The 22,582-nt window shown below is 50.4% G+C and overlaps 1 protein-coding gene across 1 annotated transcript in view; it reads left to right on the top strand.

Moving 5' to 3' along the window:
• Positions 1 to 381: 381 nt before the first annotated feature.
• CUX2 (cut like homeobox 2) overlaps positions 382 to 22,582 on the top strand; it is a gene marked incomplete at its 5' end in the record, with an annotated part of 32,226 nt that continues 10,025 nt past the window's right edge. The window contains 13 exon segments of the mRNA XM_032238478.1: positions 382 to 460; positions 5,898 to 6,014; positions 6,872 to 6,992; positions 8,255 to 8,331; positions 9,713 to 9,779; positions 12,502 to 12,550; positions 12,685 to 12,789; positions 13,875 to 14,066; positions 14,524 to 14,582; positions 14,990 to 15,038; positions 17,255 to 17,354; positions 19,231 to 19,872; positions 20,382 to 20,483. Of these exon segments, the coding sequence (XP_032094369.1) occupies positions 382 to 460; positions 5,898 to 6,014; positions 6,872 to 6,992; positions 8,255 to 8,331; positions 9,713 to 9,779; positions 12,502 to 12,550; positions 12,685 to 12,789; positions 13,875 to 14,066; positions 14,524 to 14,582; positions 14,990 to 15,038; positions 17,255 to 17,354; positions 19,231 to 19,872; positions 20,382 to 20,483 (1,759 nt within the window).

Here is a 22,582-nt window from a genome sequence, read left to right as displayed (position 1 = left end):
CTTCCTCTTTCTTCCTTCCTTCCTCTCCTCCTTCCTTCCTTTCGTCCTTCCTTCCTTCCTTCCTCTTTCTCTCCCTTTCCCTTCCTTCCTTCCATCCATCTTTCCTCCTTCCCTTTTCCTTCCTTCCTTCCCAGCCTTACATCAGTTTTCCTCCACCAAGGGTTACTTCCCTAGAAGTCAGCCGAGTTCCTGAGTTGGGATCCATCTACAAGAGCTTTGATGAGGTTGAGGTTGGGTTTGGAGGGCCACCTTTGCAGTTGCAAATGCAGCTGGATGTTTCCAAATGGCATGGAGCTCTTCCTTCCTGATCCCCCCCCAAAGCTCTGGGGCTGCCCCTTCCTCTCTTTCTCAGCTGGGCTCTTGCTTTTATGTCTCCCTCAGGTGGTTGCGCTCAGCCAACGGACCAAGGAAGCCGAGGCAGCGTTCCTGAGCGTCTACAAGCAGTTACTCAAAGGCCCAGGTATGGACGCCGGCTGGGCCGCCGCCTTCAGGCAGGCTCGGAAGGGGTGGGTGGGTGTCACAAGCCCTCTGGACCTACTCAGGGACTTTCGGGAGATCAGAAGATGGTCTGGAACATTTGAGACCCCCGCTCTGGAGCTCCATCTCCTCCGTGGCCTGGAAATAGCCATTGTTAAAGAAGACCCTCTTAGGAACGAGATGGTAGAAAATCCCAGGTTTGGGGGGGGGGGAAATGACTTTCCAGGGTCTGAAATGGCTGCGGCCATTGTCCTACTAGGGTCCTCTGTTTAATCAGTGAAATTTTATTTATTTATTTTGATTTTTCAACAAGGAAACAAGTAGGAAAAACGCATTAAAAATGGCACGAATAAACGGATCTAAATAAGGAAAACATAGCCGTAAACCCATAAAAAGGGTCCATATCAATGGGGACGGTAGGACAGGGATGAAAGGCACGCTGGTGCGCTTATGCACGCCCCCCGAGGGAGCTCTTAAGAAACGTATAAGGTCCACGGTAGACAGCTTAAAGTAAAAAGATTGGGGGGTTAGAGGAACTAACAACAGGACCAGATAGAATGTTCCACATATTTACTACTCTGTTTCTGAAATTGTTTTTCCTGCAATCAAGATTAGAATGGATTGCATTTAGTTAGTATAGCAATAGCAATAGCAGTTAGACTTATATACCGCTTCATAGGGCTTTCAGCCCTCTCTAAGCAGTTTACAGAGTCAGCATATTGCCCCCAACAATCCGATGATAGATAGATAGATAGATAGATAGATAGATAGATAGATAGATAGATAGATAGATGATAGATAGATAGATAGATTGCAATAGCAATAGCAATAGCAGTTAGACATATACAGCTTCATAGGGCTTTCAGCCCTCTCTAAGCGGTTTACAGAGTCAGCATATTGTCCCCACAGTCTGGGTCCTCATTTTATATCTCTTGATAGCCCTTGTGTTATGGCAGTGGAAGTAAATACCTGCACATCTCAATATCTGACACACATTTTAATTCCAGTTGGGCTTATTGGAGTGATTGGTACACCTTCCCTCCTTCCTTCCTTCCTTCCTTCCTTCCTTCTCCTCTTCCTGCCTTTCCTCTGTCTCTCTTCCTTTCGGAGCTTGAACGGCTTCCGTCTCTGCAAAACTTCGCCCGAGGAAATTTTTTTTGTGTTGCTCAGCAAGTGTTTTGATACACTGAGCCTGGGATTGTGGCGTCTGTAATTACAGGAAGGGGGGGGGGAGAGGAAAATATCATAAATTTTTCTGATATTGTTCACCCAGATGTGGCATGGGGAAGCGGGCTGGGCGCACATCTCTGTCGGACACGGAGAGGAGAGGGAGGGCGGAGAGGAAGCAGTAAAATCATGTTAAAAGCATAATTAAAGTCATTGTTGAGGATGGATTGATTTAAGTCTCGTTTTAACTCGGGTGGCAGTGACAACTGATTTCTTCATTGTCTTCTGCACGCCTCGCTCCCCTCTCGGCAGGGACGCAACGGGTGGGAGAAAGAAACGAGTTTGCTAAGTAAGGACCGGGATGTGCATATGAGGGGAAGCAATAATACTTTACCCAAGGAGGCGGAACGGAGCTTTCTGGGGATTTCAAATTAGGAATTTAGGAGGTTTGCTAGTGTCTAAGCCAGTGTTTCTCAACCTTGGCAACTTGAAGATGTCCGGACTTCAACTCCATTCGCTGGCTGGGGAATTCTGGGAGTTGAAGTCCGGACATCTTCAAGTTGCCAAGGTTGAGAAACACTGGTCTAAGTGAATGGATGGATTACACCCCTCAGCTCAGTGATGGCTAATCTTTTGGTCGTTGCGTGCCAAAAGCGCTATTGTGCGCATGTGCATTATGCACCCATAATAAAATGCGCATGCCACCCCACAGGGCTGGTCCTCACCGGCACTGGAGCACTGGAAAAGAGAAAATGGCCCCAAACCAGCCCATTTTTGGACCGTTTTCCAGGCTGTTTTTCGAGCCAATAAACAGCCTCAAACGCACCGTAAAATGGCCAAAAAACAGGCTTGTGCACGCCGGCCAGCTGGTCTTTGGGATTCCAGTGCTCCTCTGCACGCACATGCACACACACACACACGCATGCGGGTTCCGTTTGGGGCACTTGGTGTGCAAAAGGTTCGCCATCAATGTTCTAGGGTTGCCAAGGACCCCCAGTTGGTTCCTGGGAGAAGCCAGCTGCCAGTTGGGCACCATTGGGCACCTCTGGGAAGACTCCTCTTCATGCCTGGGCCTTTGGCCCTGCGACCCCCTAGCTGAGACTGGTTGGGCCTCCAAGCCCCTCTGCTCTTTCCTCAAGCCAAAGCTGCCCCTTCCTTCCGTCTCCGGTGGCCCTGGCGGCTGGAATTCCTCCTGCTCTTCAGCTGGGCCCTTCCTTGAAGCGCGCAGCTGAATGGTCCACATCGTTATCTTATTTATTTATATTTATTTATTTTAGTTTATTTATATGCCGCCCTTTTCCCTGCGGGGACTCAGGGCGGCTTACAATTCGAAAGGAGGGGAAAACAGACAAATTAACACATAAGACAGTACATCATTAAAAGCACAACATTCATACAATTCAGGTGGGTTACGGTCTTTTACCCCAGGCCTGACGGGATAGCCAGGTTTTAAGGGCTTTGCGGAAGGCCTGGAGGGTGGTGAGGGTACGAATCTCCATGGGGAGATCGTTCCAGAGGGTTGGAGCTACAACCAAGAAGGCTCTCCTCCGCGTAGTTGCCAGTCGACACTGACTGGCAGATGGAATCCGGAGGAGGCCTAATCTATGGGATCTAATAGGCCGCGTGGAGGTAATTGGCAGTAGGCGGTCTCTCAAGTACCCAGATCCACTACCATGAAGGGCTTTGTGGGTGACAAGTAGCACCTTGAAGCGTACCCGGAGATCGACAGTTGGCCAGTGCAGCTCGCGGAGGATAGGTGTTATAGCAGTTAGACTTAGACTTATATACCGCTTCATAGGGCTTTCAGCCCTCTCTAAGCGGTTTACAGAGTCAGCATATTGCCCCCAACAACAATCCGGGTCCTCATTTTACCCACCTTGGAAGGATGGAAGGCTGAGTCAACCCTGAGCCGGTGAGATTTGAACAGCCGAACTGCTGAACTGCAGTCAGCTGAAGTAGCCTACAGTGCTGCATTTAACCACTGCGCCACCTCGGCTCGAGGTTATGTGGGTGAAACGAGGTGCACCCACAATCGCTCGCGCGGCCTCATTCTGGACTAGCTGAAGTTGCCGAATACTCTTCAAGGGCAGCCCCATGTAGAGCACATCTTAGCGCTGGAGATGTTATAAACAGCTGTAAGGTTAGCTGCCTTTATTTCCTACTCCTCCGAGATCATTTATGCTCCAGGTCCCCCACGGATGAGCCTCCACTGCGGAGGATATGTGTCCACAGGTGGCTCCTTGACGAGAGACACAACTGCTCTTTTGTCGGCTCTGGATCTTGGCACATCCTTGACCCTGGCAAGGAAGATATCTGCCCCCGGTGGGTCACCATGTGGACCCAGGCACTCCTGGGCATCAGACCAGGCTCAGGCAACATTTATGAGCCCTTGGGAGGGTTTAGATCAGAGGCGTCCCAAGTGTGGCCCCTTTAAGACTTGTGGACTTCAACTCCCAGAATTCTCCAGCCAGGGAACTCTGGGAGTTGAAGTCCGCCAATCTTTTAAGTGGCCACGGTTGGACACGCCCCCTGGTTAAGGCCTCCAAGCATCTTTGGGCTGCGGAGGTCCTTGGGCAGCATCCGAGGCCAAAGTGGTTTTTTGCCATATATTTTCAGATCTGCTGGTTTCATTCCGCCTCCTGTTTGGGTCTCATTATGCATTGATTTAAAACAGATTTGATTGATTACTTTGCTTAAATCCGCGGTGCATATGATTAAATCTGTAGCTGTGAGGAAGATGACATCTTTTCCCCGTTTTTTTTGGGGGGGGTTACACAAGGCACCCTTGGCATCCGCTGCTCCACTCTAGGTTAAAGGCTGGAGGGGAGAGGGGGAAGCAGGGGGGCAGAGCTGGTCCCTGGCTAAGAGGGAAGCTCTTTCTGTGCCAGTTTTCGGAAGCGTCTGCTTTGGCAGGGCCCCTCCACGCCACAGTCTCCATCCCACAGCCCATTTTGCTGTGGGCAAAGAGCAGGGATGCAAACAGGTGTGCTCCAGAGAGGGCCCCTTCCTCTCCTGGCGCGACCCCCACGATTATTAGCCATCCCTGCCTGGTTGCGGGGGGGGCTCCCTAAGGCCTCCCAGGCCAAGGCAATTATGCACTGACATCATTAACCCAGCAAACCCCATTAGGAAGGCCAGCTAAAAACGCATCCTTAATTATTTGCGGTGTGCAATGCTAATGAGTCCATCTGCACTGCCATTGTACGACACAAACAAATTAATTTACGAGCCTGGATCATTTTTAATAAAGGTGGGGAAAAAAATGGGGCTGGTTTCTCGCTTCTTCCACCACCACCCCAATTTCTTTTCAGATCGGGGGGGGGGAGGGCTGGAGGAGCCATCCATCCCTCTCAAGCTTCTGACCCGGTTTACCAACTCTGACCCACCCCCACCGAGCCCTATGAGTTGCAAGAGACAAATACGGCCCCTGATTCTGATTCAACAGGAAGAACATCCCGGCGTTCTGTTTTAGGGGTGGCAAAATGTTTGAGAAAATAGTGTCCTCCTTAATAGGACCAGGGAGAAGACAAGATAATCCACATGCCTCTTCCACGGAGGGGGGCTTAAAATCCTTTTGGAGGGATTCTCCCTCCCTCTCTCTCATCTAGCTATCAATCATCTATAGTATCTATTCTCTCTCTCTCTCTCTCTCTCTCTCTCTCTCTCTCATCATCATCATCATCTACCCTCTCTCTCTTTCTTATCTGTCTGTTTATCATCTATTGTATCTAACCCAGGGGTGATATTTAGCAGGTTCTGACCAGCTCTGGAGAAGCGGTAGTGGAAATTTTGAGTAGTTCGGAGAACTGGGAAATACCACCTCTGGCTGGCCGCGCCCCCATCTATTCTCTGCCTCCTGAGTCCCAGCTGATTGGGAGGGAATGGGGATTTTGTAGGAACCTTCCCCTGCCACGCCCACCAAACCAGGCCCACAGAACCAGTAGCAAATTTTTTTGAAGCCCACCACTGATCTAATCACCCATATTCTCTCCCTCCCTCCCTCTTCCTCCCGCTCTCTCTCTCTCTCTCTCTCTCTCTCTCTCTCTGTCTCCCCCCTAATGTTAGTGATTTTACATTTTTGATAATTCTTTGACATATGAAAGCTTGACCTCTTAGGGATTATCTGGGCTGAGCCAAGGGCTTCCTCCTCTGAAGGAAGGCGGCATCAACATTGTCCTCCTCTTCTTTGGAAGGTGCCTTCTGCGTGGGACGGAGCTCCAAGGTCACCTCTGCTTTTCTCCCTTCCCCTCCAGCAGATCCTGTGCCCTCCCTCGAAGGGTGGCACCAGCCCCTCCACTGCCTCGGCCCCGAGAAACCCCCCTTGAAGGAGCTGAACAGGCCCTGGAAGAAGGAGCTGCTCTCCCCGAAAGGTACTCAAGCAATCCGCCTTCTTCCACTGGCAGCCTACAGCAGGGATGGCAAAGCTTTCCGGCACTAAGTGGCGAAACCGGAACACAGATGCATACATGTGTGCCTGTGTGCGCCAGAGCACCAAAAACCTGAAGACCACTGGTCAGTGTGCGCATACCTGTTTTCTGGCTGCTTTTGGCTGTTTTTCGGGCCATTTTTAGGCTTTTGGAGAGGCATTTTCAGGCCAATTTTCAGGCCAATTTCTGGCTGTTTTCGACCCGAAAATGACCTGAAAACAGTCCGAAAAAGGGCCTGAAAAACAGCCTGAGTCCCATTTCCCAGCACTCCAGTGCCCTCAAAGACCAGCTGGCCGGCGCGCATGTGCGTGTCGGAAACCAGAAAGCATCTGGCAACGGCGGATGTGCCTGCAGAGAGGGCTCTGCGTGCCACCTCTGGCACATGAGTCATAAGTTCGCCATCTCGGACCTATAGTAAAGTAGTAGTAACTTCCCTGTTGCCTCAGCGTGAGAGTCAAGGCAGGGTCCGTTGGAGCTTCAAGGCCGTGCTTGAGAGGAGGCGTTTCTGCATCCTGCGGAGCCTTACAGACCCATGGCTGGTTGAGCACAGCTGGAATGATCTAGATCAGTGTTTCTCAACCTTGGTGACTTTCAGTCCTGTGGACTTCAACTCCCAGAATTCCCCCAGCCAGCTATGCTGGCTGGGGGATTCTGGGAGTTGAAGTCCAAAGGACTGAAAGTCGCCAAGGTTGAGAAACACTGATCTAGAGAAGGCAAGCAGAAAGGATAACCAGCCGAGACTTCTCTGGTTTAGGCCACTGATCCTGTTGCTGATGTAGATTTCCCCTTCACCCCCGCAGAGCAAAAAGAAGGGACCCTCCCTGGTGGACTGGCGGCTTCAGAGGCCAAGCTTGCTGGGATCAACAACAAAGCCTTGCTGACCGACTCGTTGCTGCAGAGGAATGAGGTTGAGAGGCAAAAGTACGTGAGTATGAGCCGGGAGGTGAGGATGGGAAGGTAGTTGGGAGAATTGTTCTCCTCCAAGGAAAGGAAGGAGGTGGTTAAGTCCAGCCTTACCTGGAATTTTAGGCTGCACCTTCTGCTTTTTCCTCAGTGATCTCCCAAGATCTTGGAAAACCATTCCTCTACGGAAAGGAAAGGGAAAGAAGAAAGGGTAAAGGAGAGGAAGAAAGGGAGGGGAAGTAAGAGTAGGAGAGAGGGTAGGAAGGAAGAGGGGAGGAATGGTGGTGAGGAAGGGGAAGAAGAAAAGAGAAAGGAGAGGAGGAGAGAAGAAGGGAGGGAAGGAGAAAAGGAGAGGGAAAGAAGAAAGGAAAAAGAAGAGGAAGGGAGGGGAAGTAAGAGTAGGAGAGAGGGTAGGAAGGGAAGGAAGAGGGGAGGAGTGGTGGTGAGGAAGGGGAAGAAGAAAAGAGAAAGGAGAGGAGGAGAGAAGAAGGGAGGGAAGGAGAAAAGGAGAGGGAAAGAAGAAAGGGTAAAGGAGGGGAAGAAAGGGAGGGGAAGTAAGAGTAGGAGAGAGGGTAGGAAGGGAATGAAGAGGGGAGGAGTGGGGGAGAGAAAGGGGAAGAAGAAAAGAGAAAGGAGAGGAGGAGAGAAGAAAGGAGAGAAGAAGGGAGGGAAGGAGAAAAGGAGAGGGAAGAAGAAGTAGGCTTGTTGTAAAACAAGAGGGATGTACAGGATGACAGGAAAGCAATCTCAATTATATTTTTAAATTTTTAGGCGGAGAAATGAATTGTTATAAATATTAAAAGAAAACACAATATTAATAATAATGAGAATGTATATTTGTAAATGTATGCATGAGAAATAAAAGTGAAAAACTTTGTGGGGGGGGGGAGGAAACCATTATTCCACAAATTCACGAGACTCTGTTGCTGTGATTGAGACCCAACCATCCCCTAATAGATAATAAAGCCCGTGAATCGAAATCCGTCAACATTTTTCAGCACTTCTCACAGATTTTCTTTGTGAACAAAACCCAACTTATCTTTTTAAAGAAGTCAAGTATATCTCTGGACAGGCCTCTCTCCTTTTAATGCTTTCAAATCGAAGGAAGTTCTCTAGATGTTCTGCAGAACCTGTGATGGCTTCTTCAGCCAAACTATTCAAACGAATTGGGGAGAATGGGAGGTTGACTCCAAGGGGATGGATGGACCTCAGAAGGCTGCTTTCTCCTTGGCTTTGATATGGGTGCCACTCAACTCAAGGAGATACATCTCTTGTCTTAGGGGTCTTCAAGAAGCCCAGTTCACTTTGGCCAGCCGGCTGGGGGAAGCAGAAGAGAAGATCAAAGTCCTGCATTCAGGTACTTTCCATGTTCGATGGAGATACGGTTTGAAGATGGTTAGGAGCATTTCCCATGGCTTCCTCCTTGGCCATGTTAATTCTCTTTAAGCTCTTTAAGGAAAAGCTGATGGGGTTTTTTTTGTATCTGTTGAAAGATCATCTCTTCACTCGATGAGCTGAGTCCAGTTTTCTTTGCTTCCCTGATGTCTGCCGTTTCCTCTCAGACATTGGGCTGATGGTCAACCTCTTTCCTTCCATCTCTCAAATCCTTCCCTTTTTAATGACAGCCGTCCCTTACCTGAAATTACCGCTTGCAGCCTGCATGGAAGCACGAAAGAGAGTCCTTCAGAATAAAAGTTTTGAAAACGTAACCCACAGCTGCCCGATGATTGAAATCTATCCTTCGAGTTCCTCCAGAAATCTCGGTCTTAACTAACTCGAATAAGTGTCACAATCTGCAATGCGCTCTACATGGGGCAGCCCTTGAAGAGTATTCGGAGACTTCAACTCGTCCAGAACGCAGCCGCGCGAGCGATTGTGGGTGCACCTTGGTACACCCACGTTACACCTATCCTCCGCGAGCTGCACTGGTTACCGATCAGTCTCCAGATACGCTTCAAGGTGCTAGTCATAACTTATAAAGCCCTTCATGGTATTGGGGTACTTGAGAGACCGACTGCTGCCAATTACCTCCCAAAGACCCATTAGATCTCACAGGGTTGGCCTCCTACGGGTGCCATCTACCAGCCAATGCCATCTGGCTATTACCTGGGGGAGGGCCTTCTCTGTGGCAGCTCCGGCCCTCTGGAACGAACTCCCCGCAGGGATTCGGACCCTCACCTCTCTCCAGGCCTTCCGAAAAGCCGTCAAAACCTGGCTTTGCCAGCAGGCCTGGGGGTGATGAGCTCCCTTCCCCTCTTGACATGTATGGTTGTGCGACTGTTGTCTACTTTTATTATTTGTATTTTGTCTTTTTATGTTCCCCCTTTTTTCCCCCCTTGAATTGTTCGCCGCCCTGAGTCCTCCCGGAGAAGGGCGGCATACAAATAATACAATACAATACAATACAATACAATACAATCTCTCGCAACCCACCATCCTAAAAGGGAGCAGTGCAAACCAGGATGGTACATTGGCAAATGCCAGGAAGTGTCACTCATTGGCAGAACTTCTGCTCAATTTTAAGCCTCTTTGAGTGGGTTGAGAAAGACGTGGAGATAACTCGCGGAGATAATTGGTGGAGCCAACGGGTCTACACATATCTCCCATTTCCCCCGCCTAATTATTATCCCAGTTTACGACTGAATATTTGCTAGCCCCGAGTAGCGTTCTTGAAGCACAACCCACTGGAAGTACAATTTCTTACTCTCTGTTTTCATGTTCTCCCCGTTGCTGGCCAGCGCTAAAGGCGACGCAGACGGAGCTGGTTGACCTGCGGTGTAAATACGACGAGGAGGCCGCTTCCAAGTAAGTGGGTGCTTGTCCTCAGCGCTTACGTCTCCCAGTCAGGTTGTGAGGGCGTCTCTAAGTAGGAGAACGTTTGGATGAGCAATTGGAAAAGGGCTTGATCTGGGTACTTGAGAGACCGCCTGCTGCCAATTACCTCCCGAAGACCCATTAGATCACACAGGGTCGGCCTCCTCCGGGTTCCATCCACTAGCCAATGCCATCGTGCTACTACCCGGGGGAGGGCCTTCTCTGTTGCAGCCCCGGCCCTTTGGAACGAACTCCCCGCGGAGATTCAGACCCTCACCTCTCTCCCTGCTTTCCGAAAAGCCGTTAAGACCTGGCTGTGCCGGCAGGCCTGGGGTTGATGAGTTCCCTTCCCCTCTCGACAGGTATGGTTGTTGGTCATTTTAAATGTCTATTTTGTACTTGTATGTTTCCCTTGCCCGTTTAAGTTGTTCGCCACCCTGAGTCCCTTTTTGGGAATAGGGCAGCATATAAATAAACTTAAACTTAAACTTAAACTTAAACTTGATCGGTGGGGAGGCTTAAGAAATTCCATTCAAGGGTTTTTTTTTTGTTTTTTTAATACAAATTATGCATAATATAGGAACAAAGAGTTGTCAGTTACATCGTCCTTCTTACATCATAGCTTTGTTTTCACAAATTTCACAAATTATTCTCCATCTTTATACTTATTTATTTCTTAATACATTAAACAGTATCTTCTATTGCCCCTTCAAAGTTACACCAAATTTTCATTTCTTATTTTCTCCATTGGTATATTTTGCTATAAACAGCATACATCCTCTAATTTGATTTAAGCATAGAGAGCATTTATTTCAAGTTTTTTTTTCTACCGTTAACAATATACTATCATTTCTTTCTTTCTTAATTAGTTACGTAACAGTAACAATCTCACTGCTATTCTCTTTAGTCTACTAAAGTAACTCTTTTTCCCTTTCTTCCTCTTTTAACATATTTTCTCATGGGCTCCCAAAAATCCCAGTTTTAATTCTTTCCCTTCTTCTCCCCCTTTCCCCTAAAAACTTCTTTTTTTGGCTTAAGAAATTGTAGAATAGCAATAGCAATAGCAGTTAGACTTATATACCGCTTCATGGGGCTTTCAGCCCTCTCTAAGCGGTTTACAGAGTCAGCATATCGCCCCCAACAATCCGATAGATAGATAGATAGATAGACAGACAGACAGACAGACAGACATATAGAGATAGATAGATAGACAGACAGACAGACAGACAGACAGACAGACAGACATATAGAGATAGATAGATAGATAGATAGATAGATAGATAGATAGATAGATAGATAGATAGATAGATAGCAATAGCAATAGCAATAGCAATAGCAATAGCAGTTAGACTTATATACCGCTTCATGGGGCTTTCAGCCCTCCCTAAGCGGTTTTACAGAGTCAGCATATCGCCCCCCACAGTCTGGGTCCTCATTTCACCCACCTCGGAAGGATGGAAGGCTGAGTCAACCATGAGCCGGTGAGATTTGAACCGCCGAACTGCAGATAGCAGTCAGCTGAAGTGGCCTGCAGTACTGCACCCTAACCACTGCGCCACCTCGGCTCTAGGTAGAAGCTGGGTGGATATGTCCGTATCTTTGCGTGGGTGCTTGGTGTCTTTCCTTCCTCCTTCCAAATATTCCCAGCATCCTCACTTAGGTTCTGCCATAACTATGATCCCCACCGTTCTCTGATACGTGACGGTGCTAAGAACGCTTAATTGTATCCTAGCGAACCAGATGGGCTTTGATCCCCTCATGTTTACCCTTCTGGCACCCGGCGTGAAATAACATTGCCTTTGATCAAACTGGGGCTCGTGCAGGATGAACATGGAAGCATGGAAGGAGAAGTGGGGTGGACAGGCATTTTACTGATGCTCCCCATCCCTTTTCAAAGTGAAAGGATAAAAAGACTCCACGCCTTTTGAGGTTCACCACCCCACTATCTAACACCAGGTAGCCAGGTTCATTGGAGATTTAAACTAAGGAAGCATCTTTGCTAGTCGTTCCCGACTCTAGGGGGCGGTGCTCATCTCCCTTTCAAAGCCGAAGAGCCAGCGCTGTCCGAAGACGTCTCCGTGGTCATGTGGCCGGCATGACTCAACGCCAAAGGCGCACGGAACGCTCTTCCCTTCCCACCAAAGGTGGTTCCTGTTTTTCTACTTGCATTTTTACGTCCTTTCAAACTGCTAGGTTGGCAGAAGCTGGGACGAGTCACGGGAGCTCCCTCCGTTACGAAGCGCTGGGGATTCGAACCACCGAACCTTTCTGATCGTCAAACAGCATCTTGGCCACTGAGCCACTGTGTCCCTATAGATTTAAACTAGGTCAATAGCAGTAGACTTATATACCGCTTCATAGGCCTTTCAGGCCTCTCTAAGCGGTTTACAGAGAGTCAGCATATTGCCCCCAACAATCTGGGTCCTCATTTTACCCACCTCGGAAGGATGGAAGGCTGAGTCAACCCTGAGCCGGTGAGATTTGAACTGCTGACCTGCTGATCTAGCAGTAGCCTGCAGTGCTGCATTTAACCACTGCGCCACCTTGGCTCTTGGGTCAGGTCAAAGTCTCTGGATGTTTGCTTTTTCCATGGCATCCTGAGGACCTCTTTGGTTGTGTTTTATGCCCCTGAGGAGCAAATGGTGTCATCTACTCCTAGTTGAACTTGTAGATGCTCCGGAAGCCAACCGTAACTCTTCTCTTCTTGCCCTAGGACAGATGAAGTGGCCATGATTATGACAAATCTCGAAAAAGCCAACCAGGTGAGCGGACGGGTGGTCACGGGCTAAAGGCCTTGGGCTTGTCAATGAAAATGGCTTGAAGGCCTCAGGAAATGGATGGTTGGTGTGATGTTTCCATCAAACATTCTGACGGTTCTGATTCTTCCCTTTTCTAGAGAGCGGAGGCTGCCCAGAGGGAGGTGGAGAATCTGCGGGAACAGCTTGCCGCTGTAAACAGCTCCCTCCGCTTGGCTTGCTGTTCTCCCCAAGGACCAAGTGGGGTGAGGACCAGAAGGGGACCCTCACCGATCAAATGAGGAGAGCAGTGCTCACGGGGGAATTTCCAGAAGCACAAATCTTCCATTTCCCGACTCCTCATTCTATGAATTTGGGTTGCAATCAGCTCAGTGCAGACCAGACTAAATGTTGAGGAACAATTTAGTTTTGGGTGTTGGCTTCCAGGTCTTAAGCTAAGGGCTCCAGCCCATTTGCTGGTTGGGATTTGCGTGTATCTTCAGCTCTAGAAGAGGAGCAGCTAATATGAAGTCTCGAGGTGTTGTGGCCCAGCAGAGCTGGCAGCAGATTCAGAGAGTGAGGAGGGTTGGGGAGGAACCCGCGCCAGTCCTGGAGTCTGGGGAAGGCTCTGAGGAGGGCTCTGTGTCGGAGGCAGAGAGGGGGCCAGGGACGTCAGACAGTCATCAGCTGCCTTCAGAGTCAGACATCAGTGAGGCAGAAGAACAGCTGGAGCCTGTTCCCAGTGGGCGCATGCACAGAGCAGCCAGACGAAGGGAACAGCTAAAGAACAGAAGTCGACTCAGGGAGTAAGGCCACAGGTGGACGGTGAATGGCCCCTCCCAGAGGAAGTAAAAGAGCAGCGAAAGGGGAGTGGAGTTTGCAGGAGACCATCAGTTCACTTAATTGGTTCGTGACTCTCCGAGGCTCCTTGCCAAGTTCTGCAGATCTCGGCCTGGCAGCTCTCCAAGCCAGATAAGGTCTGTGACTGTAAATCCTCCGTTTGAAAGACTTTGCTGGATGTCAGTGAGGCAGAATTCACAGTCAATTAATCAAAAGGGGTTTTTGTCGGGACCAGGAATTCACTTCAGGCTCTTGGGAAGCCTCGGTCAGAACACCACGTTGGTCTCCTGCATGTTGAGAGAGAGCAGAAGATAAGGATGACTCCAGGGAGGCCTTGCAAGAAGTGAAGACTTCAAACTGGGCTACAGACACATGTCTTTCATAAGGATGTGCAAAATGGCATGTCTAGAATTGACCTGAGGCGTGGCGGGGAAGCCAGGAGGTGGCCCTTGTTATTTCTAGCTCCTCGGCATAAGTAGATCCTTCCTTTGAGATCCCTTCTTTTCTGCAGGACAAAGTGAATTATTCTTTGTGTCCGGGACCACGGCTGGAGGCTGCCCTCGCCGCCAAGGACCGGGAAATCCTTCGGCTTCTCAAGGAAATCCAACATTTGCAGAACTCCATGCAAGAAATGGAGGACTCTTCAGCCAATCAGATTGCAGACCTTGAGAGGCAGCTGGCAGCCAAAAGCGAGGCCATCGAAGTGGGTATCGTTTCCGCGGCATGCCCCCCAAGAATCGGGGTGTTGTGTGTGTGTGTGGGGGGGGTTAAATCGAATCCTTGCTCTTCACCTCCCTAAGGTTGATGGAGAAGAAAGTCCGATGAATTTTTCCAAGGATTAAAATGGCCTGTGGAGGGTTCTCCATTTAATCCTGGTGAAATCCCCAATGACTTCCTTTGTCCAATCACTTCGTTAAAGATGAACACAGGGGTGTTGTGAATAGGTGTCGTTGTCTATCTCACACACACACACAACATTTTAATAATTTCTGAGCTGGGCTAACGATGTGCCGAGCAAAATTTGCCTTTTCTTTCTGTCTTAACCATTTGTTTCACGCCACAAGCTTCTGCCTTTGACTTAGGATTTTTAAATATTTCTCTGTGTGTGTGTGTGTGTGTGTGTCTCTCTCTGTGTGTCTCTGTGTTTGTGCGTTCTTCAGAAGTTGGAAGAAAAACTTCGTACTCAATCAGATTACGAAGAGGTCAAGACAGAACTGAGGTAGGGCCCCCGCCTCTCAAGCTCCCTCCAATCGCGTGCAAAGCTTCATTCACACGAGCAGAGGGCGTGTGCATTCACCGCTCGCACAAATGGAGCTGGGGGTGTGTGTGTTTGCGCCTGACACTCGCACGCCACACATCACCTCTCGTGCCAGGCCAGGCCGCCAATCTGGAAAGTACCATGGGGTGGTTGAACAGAGAGGCACGCTCCTCTTTCAGGGGTTGTGACTGCTTGCAGAAGTGACCCAAGCTTTGCACGTGAGATTTGGGTGGATGAAAAGGGTGGGGGGGCAGGTCACAAGCGAAAGCCCCTCCCTGCTTTATACCTTCAATCCTAGCTCTGCAGGAGAAGCGGGGCTGCCTGGAAACTCTCTTTAGGTCCTAATTTCTCCCCTTTTCCTTCTGCAGCATTTTGAAAGCGATGAAGCTGGCCTCCTCCGAGTGCAGCCTGTCCCAGGCAAGTTGGAAACCTTCTCCGCAGGTGCACAGCACACCTGAGCTTCAGCCCCCATCAGGTTATCAGGCAGGAGGTGCTGTGTTTTCGAAAAGGGTTTGCCGGCCGTCAGAGGCCCAGAGGGCTGAGAACAGAAGGATTACCTAGCATGGGAAATCAGCACCTTGAGAAAAACTTCCCAGCGACTCAAATCTCTCCCCTGGCTTCTGAATATTTCTGGGCATGGTGGAAGGAAGGAAGGGAGGGAGGGAGGGAGGGAAGGAAGGAAGGAAGGACAAAGAGTCGAGGAAGGAGAAACAGAGGCAAGGAAGGAAAGATGGAGGAGGGAGGGATGAAGGAAGAAAACGAAGATGAAGGAGGAGAGATGAAGGAAATAAGGGAAGGAAGGAAAAGATGATGAAGGAGGGAGAGAGGGATGGATGAAGGAAAGGAGGGGCAAGAAGATGACAGGAATGGAGGGGTGAAGGAAGGAAGGAGGGAAAGAGGCAAGGAAGGAGAAAGAGGCAAGGAAGGAGAAAGAGGCAAGGAAGGAGAAAGAGTCGAGGAAGGAGAAAGAGGCAAGGAAGGAAAGATGGAGGAGGGAGGGATGAAGGAAGGAAACGAAGATGAAGGAGGAGAGATGAAGGAAATAAGGGAAGGAAGGAAAAGATGATGGAGGGAGAGAGGGATGGATGAAGGAAGGGAGGGCAAAAAGATGACAGAGGAATGGAGGGGTGAAGGAAGGAAGGAGGGAAAGAGGCAAGGAAGGAGAAAGAGGCAAGGAAGGAGAAAGAGAGGCAAGGAAGGAAAGATGAAGGAGGGAGGGATGAAGGAAGGAAGGAAAAGATGATGAAGGAGGGAGAGAGGGCTGGATGAAGGAAGGGAGGAGGGGCAAGAAGATGACAGAGGAATGGAGGGGTGAAGGAAGGAAGGAAGGAAAGAGGCAAGAAAGGAGAAAGAGGCAAGCAAGGAAGGAAGGGTGGAAGGGAGAAGAGGAAGGAAAAGATGATGAAGGAGGGAGGGAGGGATGAAGGAAGGAAGATCACCAGGACTTCTAGGGTCTTTTTCTCAGCTAGACCCTCTCATTAAGAATTGGGAAGAGTTTTGCCTGCCCACTTCAGAAGTATTTTCAGTGGATACAGAATCCATATTCCCTGAGGTTTTGGGGGATCCTTGCTGAGAAAGATCTCTCTCCTTCCGTGCATCATTTTAAAAAAAAAACAACGTAAACTCTTTGGATCCTCTTCTCAGATTGGTAGTTTTGAGCCTTTGTTTATTTCTTCCCTTTACCTCCTGCCACTCCGCCAGATGGTACGCCAAGCGGCGGCCGCCAGGAAACCCACAGCAGAAGCGGGGAAGTGGTGCCCGATCAGATGGCTGAACTTAATTGCCACATTTCTTTTAGGGCTGACTGGAACAAGTTGCCGTTTTAAGGGAGTTGTTTTTGTTGGTGACGGCCGTTGTGCTACGCCTGGGAGTGTTCTGGGCTGGTGGGGGCCGAGGGTGTCGGAAGGCAGAAAGCCAGGGTGCCACTTGAAACAAAAAGCAAATTCTTTTTTTTAATTATTATTATTTTTTATTAGTAAAAGAAAAATACAACAGCCAATAGATTGCCAAAGACAATACAACATCCGCCACTGTTTTGCTTTACATTTGACTACGTTTCGAGACATTTCCATAATAACAAAATCGTTATAGACATCAAAAGTTAGGCATCTTCTTCCCTCCCTCCCTCTTTCCTTCCCTCGTTTCTTCTCTGCCACTCCCCTTCCTTCCCTCCCTCCTTCTCTCCTTCCCTCCTTCCTTCCCTCCTTTCTTTTCTCCTTTTCTCCTTCCCTTCCCCCTCCCTTTCCTCTCTCCTTCCCCTCTTCTTTCTCTCATACATTCCCTCCTTCCTTCCCTCCTTCCCTCCTTCCTTTCTTTCTTTTCTCTTAGATTCCCTCCTTTCTTCCCTCCTTCCTTCCTTCCTTCCTTTCTTCTCTCCTTCTCTCCTTCCTTCCCTCCCTCCTTCCCTCCTTGCTTCCCTCCCTGCTTCCCTCCCTCCTTCCTACCCCGCTTTCTTCTCTTTCTTCTCTCCTTCCTTCTTTCCACCTCTCCTTTCCCTTCTCTCCTTACTCTTCCTCCCCTTTAACCTTCCCCCCTTCTTCCGATTCCTCCCCTCTTTCCTACTCTTACATTCCCTCCCATTCTTCCTCTGCCCAAAAAGCAAATTCTAATCCTTCTCCCTCTTGTTTATTTAGAGCATCTCAAAAAACCCCGATGCCCTCTTCCTGGGAAAAGATTCCTTCTACCCATCCCGGAAGTATCTCTTGGAGAAACCAAACCTCACCACCAATCCTGGTAGGATGGCGACCGGATCGAAGGGAAGAAACATGGGTCAATACAAAGGCCCTTGTTGGGATTATTTTGGGGTTAAGGGGATGGACTAGAACCTTGATGGCAAACCTACGGCACACGTGCCAAAGGTGGCTCACAGCTCCCTCTCTGATGGCACATGAGCCGTTGCCCCAGTTCAGTTGTGCATGCATGCGTGTACCTCTCGTCCAGCTGGTCTTTGCGTCTGCTGTGCATGCGCGGGGCAGGGTGTGTGCACATGCGCAGAGGCAGGGCGTGTGCATGGGGGGGAGTGCCCATATTGCATTTTGTGGGTTTGCGCACTCAGTCTGGAAAAGGTGAGCCATGACTGGACTAGAACAGCGTCTCTTCAACCTCAGCAGCTCTCCGACGGGTGGACTTCAACTCCCAGAATCCCCCCAACTAGCCACGCATGGATTTGCACGCGCAGCCCTTTGCACAGATGGCTCAACCAATTAGAATCGTGGAAGCTGCAGGAGGGAGGGTTTAAGGCATTTTTCATTAATTTTAGAGCAATGTTTCTCCGTCTTGGTGACCTGGAGATGTGTGGACTTCAACTCCCAGAATTCCCCAGCCAGCATTCTAGGAGTTGAAATCCACACATCTTCAGGTTGCCAACCTGGAGAAACACTGCTCTAAAACGTAGACGGCCCAAGATATACGCAGGGTTTCAATTCCCCTCACCCCTCTATCCGCTTGTTCCTCTTCCATAATCCTTCCGATTGGCTGAAGGAGTTGTAAAACCCCTTAAATAAATCACCAATGGGATCTTCCTCAGAAAAATCATGGCTGAGCATCTGAGAGAGGTCCACTTCAGGGGTGAGATTCAGCTGGTTCGGACCGGTTAGGGCGAACTGGATGGTAATTTTGCATCTGGTTCGTCAAACCGGTAGTTGGAAGGGCTGGCTGGCCCCACCCCTCCCAGGAGTCTCCACGTGGCCCGTTCATCATGAAGTGCAGGGCCCACGTGGAGTCTCGGGGGGGGGGGCGTAAAATGAGCCTTCCGGAATAAATCAACAATGGGATCTTCCTCAGAAAAATCATGGCTGAGCATCTGAGAGAGGTCCACTTCAGGGGTGAGATTCAGCCGTTCGGACCGGTTAGGGCGAACTGGATGGTAATTTTGCATCTGGTTCGTCAAACCGGTAGTTGGAAGGGCTGGCTGGCCACACCCCTCCCGGGAGTCTCCACATGGCCCGTTCATCATGAAGTGCAGGGCCCACGTGGAGTCTCGGAGGGGGGGGGCGTAAAATGAGCCTTCCGGAATAAATCAACAATGGGATCTTCCTCAGAAAAATCATGGCTGAGCATCTGAGAGAGGTCCACTTCAGGGGTGAGATTCAGCCGTTCGGACCGGTTAGGACAAACCGGATGTTAATTTTGCATCTGGTTCGTCAAACCGGTAGTTGGAAGGGCTGGCTGGCCCCACCCCTCCCAGGAGTCTCCACGTGGCCCGTTCATCATGAAGTGCAGGGCCCACGTGGAGTCTCGGAGGGGGGGGGGCGTAAAATGGGCCTTCCGGAAGTTCCAGAAGTCCGGAAATGGGCCTGTTTCCGGCCTCTGGAGGGCCTCCGGAGCCCAGGGAGAGCAAAAAGACATCCCCCACACACACTGTGGTGTAGGATGCCGAGTAGGCCATGCCCCTCGACCACGCTCCCCCCCCCCCGCAGCAACCGGGCAGAGAACCGGTTGCTATTTTTTTTCAATCCCACCCCTGGTCCACTTCCTTCCTCTGGCTTTCCCAGTCTGTCCGATATTCCTATCTGTCCACCAGAACTCCAGATCCCATCATCCCCAGCCGGCATGGTCCAGGGAAGCTATAGTTTGTGTGTGGGTGTGTTTCTCTCTCTTTGGTCTCTAGAGGAGGACGCCTCGGAAGACGAGTCGGTGAAGGACTCCATGGGCCCCGAGCAACCTTACCCGTCTCCCCAGCAGCTCCTGCAGCCGCCCAGGGAAGACTCCACTTCCCCTCCGCTCCTCCAGCCCCTGCTGGCTCCCACGGTGGCCCCGGAGGTACTGGGGGACTTCGCCTTTGCGTCTTCGGGGGCCAGGGTGCTGGCCAATCCCCGAGCCTGAGACTCCCCTCTCCCCACACAGATGGGTCCCCCAGGCTACAAGAGCGAGAACAGCAGCACGGGCAGCTTCCCCTCCGCCTTCTACGCCGCCCAGGGGCTGGTGGTGCCCGCCAACTCCAACGACGGGAGCCCCCCGAGTGACCCGTCGGAAGGCAGCAACCCCGGCTCAGCCGACGAGGAGCAGCTGGACACGGCGGAGATCGCTTTCCAGGTGAAGGAGCAGCTGCTGAAGCACAACATCGGCCAGCGCGTCTTCGGACATTACGTCCTGGGCCTCTCGCAGGGTTCGGTCAGTGAGATCCTGGCGCGGCCCAAGCCCTGGCGCAAGCTGACCGTCAAAGGGAAAGAGCCCTTCATCAAGATGAAGCAGTTCCTCTCCGACGAGCAGAACGTCCTCGCGCTGAGAACTATTCAGGTGCGCCAGAGAGGTGAGTGGTCCAGGAGGGGAACCTGGGTGGGGTGAGGGGCGACGGGTGTCGCTTCAGTGCATCTCCTCCTCTCCCTCCTCCTTCTGCTCCTCCTCTCCTCTTCCTCTTCCCCCTCCTCCTCCTCTTCTCTTCCTCCCCTCTTCCTCCTCCTCTTCTTCCTCGTCCTCTTCCCCACCTCCCCTCTTCCTCCTACTCCTCTCCTCCTACTCTTCCTCTGAACTCAATAAGTCCTCCCTGCCTTCCCACCTTCTCTGCGATTTCTTCAGCAAAGACCAACCAGCCAGGTGAGATAAAGTCACCCTCCGTTTTGGTCTCCCCGGTCTCACCCTTCTTTTCCTCCAGCCCAAGACCCAGATATCCCCCCTCCCTCGTGACAAGAGATGATTCGCCAGGCAGGAGCTGCTGAGAAAGAGAGGCTCGTAGGGGGATGTGCGTAATTCCTTGACTTTAGGTGCCCAGAGCTGCCCCAAATCAAACGGCGGTCTTGGCTATTCTGTGTCTTTGATCAGGAAGCATTACGCCACGGATTAGGACTCCGGAAACCGGCTCAGACGACGCCATCAAGAGTATCTTGGAGCAGGCCAAGAAAGAGATCGAGTCCCAGAAAGGAGGTAAGGGGGCTCGTGGGGTTGGCAGAAGCCTTTGCCCCTCTGACATTTAAAATTAAGAGGCCATCGCCCAGATAGGAAGACCAGATTAACAGATTACCGACTAGGTTGCATTGAGTTCTTCTTAATGTTGGCCGTCGCGTTGCGGCCCTAATCGGGTGCATTTTAAACATTTTCCTTACCTAAATCCTTATTTCTTCTCTCCGTCTGGATGAAATAAGGAGCAATCTTTAAATATTCCAAACGTTGCAATAACTAATTCAGTTTCCTGGAGATTAAGCTGTCATCTGCTGCCCTCTGCCGGTTCTTTTATGTAGGAATTTGGCAATCTGCCCTGGGGCTCTTGAGGCCAAGGAAATAATGCGCTGTCCAAGCAGAGGCCAGCCATAAAATTTCAAATAAAAGGCCAGAGGATGTGTTTGTGGGAGGGGGGGAAAGGGGGAGGCTGTCCCTTCCAGTCAAAATTCTCTTAAATTCAAACGGACGTAACTGACAGCTTTTTAGTACTTCATTTGCGTAATTGACGCCCCTGCGTCACCCGCGTCAATGCGCAAATGATTTCAATTGACTGCAACGATGTGAAAAAGGTCAATTGCATTATTAGCCGATGGACGTCAGGGGCCCGGGCGGCTTTGGAAATGGTGGATTCTGCCTGCTGTTTTGAAGTCTTGAACCAATGGCGCATGGAATCGGAGGTTGGGTTGCAAGAGACACCGTAGTCTGTTTAAAGCAGCGGTGGGGTCCGGATCCCGGTACAACCGGTACGGTTCAACGGGGCCTGGCGTCCACCGCCTGAATGCGTGCAGCATGCATGCATACGCACACAACATGCACATGTGTCCTACCCTCCAGCGACACCGCCGTGAGCCTCCAGCTGCTCCGCAGAGTGTCTCACAGGCGCCGTACATGCCACGCGTGTGCACGGAAGCGCCAAAGAGTTCAAATACAGATAAGGACGACGGGCGGGCGGGTGGGCCCTCCGGAGCACCGTACCGGAACAGTACCCAGTGCTCCGGACAGGCACCGGTACGCCCATACCGGGGCGCACCGCCTGCAACCCACAACTGGTTCATAGGAGCAGAATTATCTGGAGGGGGGGGGAAAGACCAGTGGTGAAATGTAAATATTTTTTTGCCACTGGTTGTCTGGGCGTGGCATGGCGGGTGTGGCTTGGTGGGCGTGGCTTGATGGGTGGATCATGTGACTGGGTGGGCAGGACCAACATTTTAAAAAAATATAAAGCCTTTTTTTACGGTTCCACCACAAAACCGCGGTAGACTAAAGCACATGTGACTAAAGCGCGGTGACAAAACCGCACCGTCAAAACCGCGCGACAACAGCACGCCGACAGAAGTGCGCTGTAACATAACCCTAAAAATAACCCTAAACCTAACCCTAAACCTAACCCTAAACCTAACCCTAAACCTTACCTTAAGTTAAATCGCGCTTCTGTCGGCGCGCTGTTGTCGGCGCGCTGTTGTCGGCGCGCTTTTGACATCGTGGTTTTAGCGCTGCGGTGTTGTCGGCGCGCTTTTGACGTTCGCGGTTATGTCGTGCCACGTTTTTTTACTACCTATTCAGCCATACTGGTAGTAAAAAATGCTTTAAGTAGTGGAAAATAAGGTTCAGCTGTGCCCTGAAATTGTGGGAACCTTTCCACCCCTCCCTACTTTTTAAAGAATTTTTTTACTACCGGTTCAGGCACCTAGGTAGTAATAAAATTCTTTAAAAAGTAAAACAAAAACCAGTTCCAATGATCACGCAGCTCACAGCTGATTGAACCTTTTGAAATACAGTCATGGAAACATTTTTTAAAGCATTTTTTTCCTGCCTCTTCACCCGAACCGGCGGGGGGGGAAATGCTTTAAAAAGTGGGGGGAAATCTTCCGACGATCACACAGCTGAGCCACACGATCCTTGGAAGCTTTTTTCCCTACTGGTTCACAGAACCAGGGGCCATTGTCCCTACCGGTTCACACGAAGCATTTTGCCCCTGGAAAGGACCCTCCTTGACCCTAAGTGTCCCATGGCCCGCCCTAAGACGCCCTGTTGTGCCTCTTGATTTTGGTTGGCGGTGACTTGGTGGAAGGCCATCCCACGTC

The sequence above is a fragment of the Thamnophis elegans genome, unplaced genomic scaffold (genome assembly GCF_009769535.1).
Source record: "Thamnophis elegans isolate rThaEle1 unplaced genomic scaffold, rThaEle1.pri scaffold_232_arrow_ctg1, whole genome shotgun sequence".
Taxonomy (NCBI): domain Eukaryota; kingdom Metazoa; phylum Chordata; class Lepidosauria; order Squamata; family Colubridae; genus Thamnophis; species Thamnophis elegans.
This window is presented reverse-complemented; position numbering and strand designations above follow the sequence as displayed.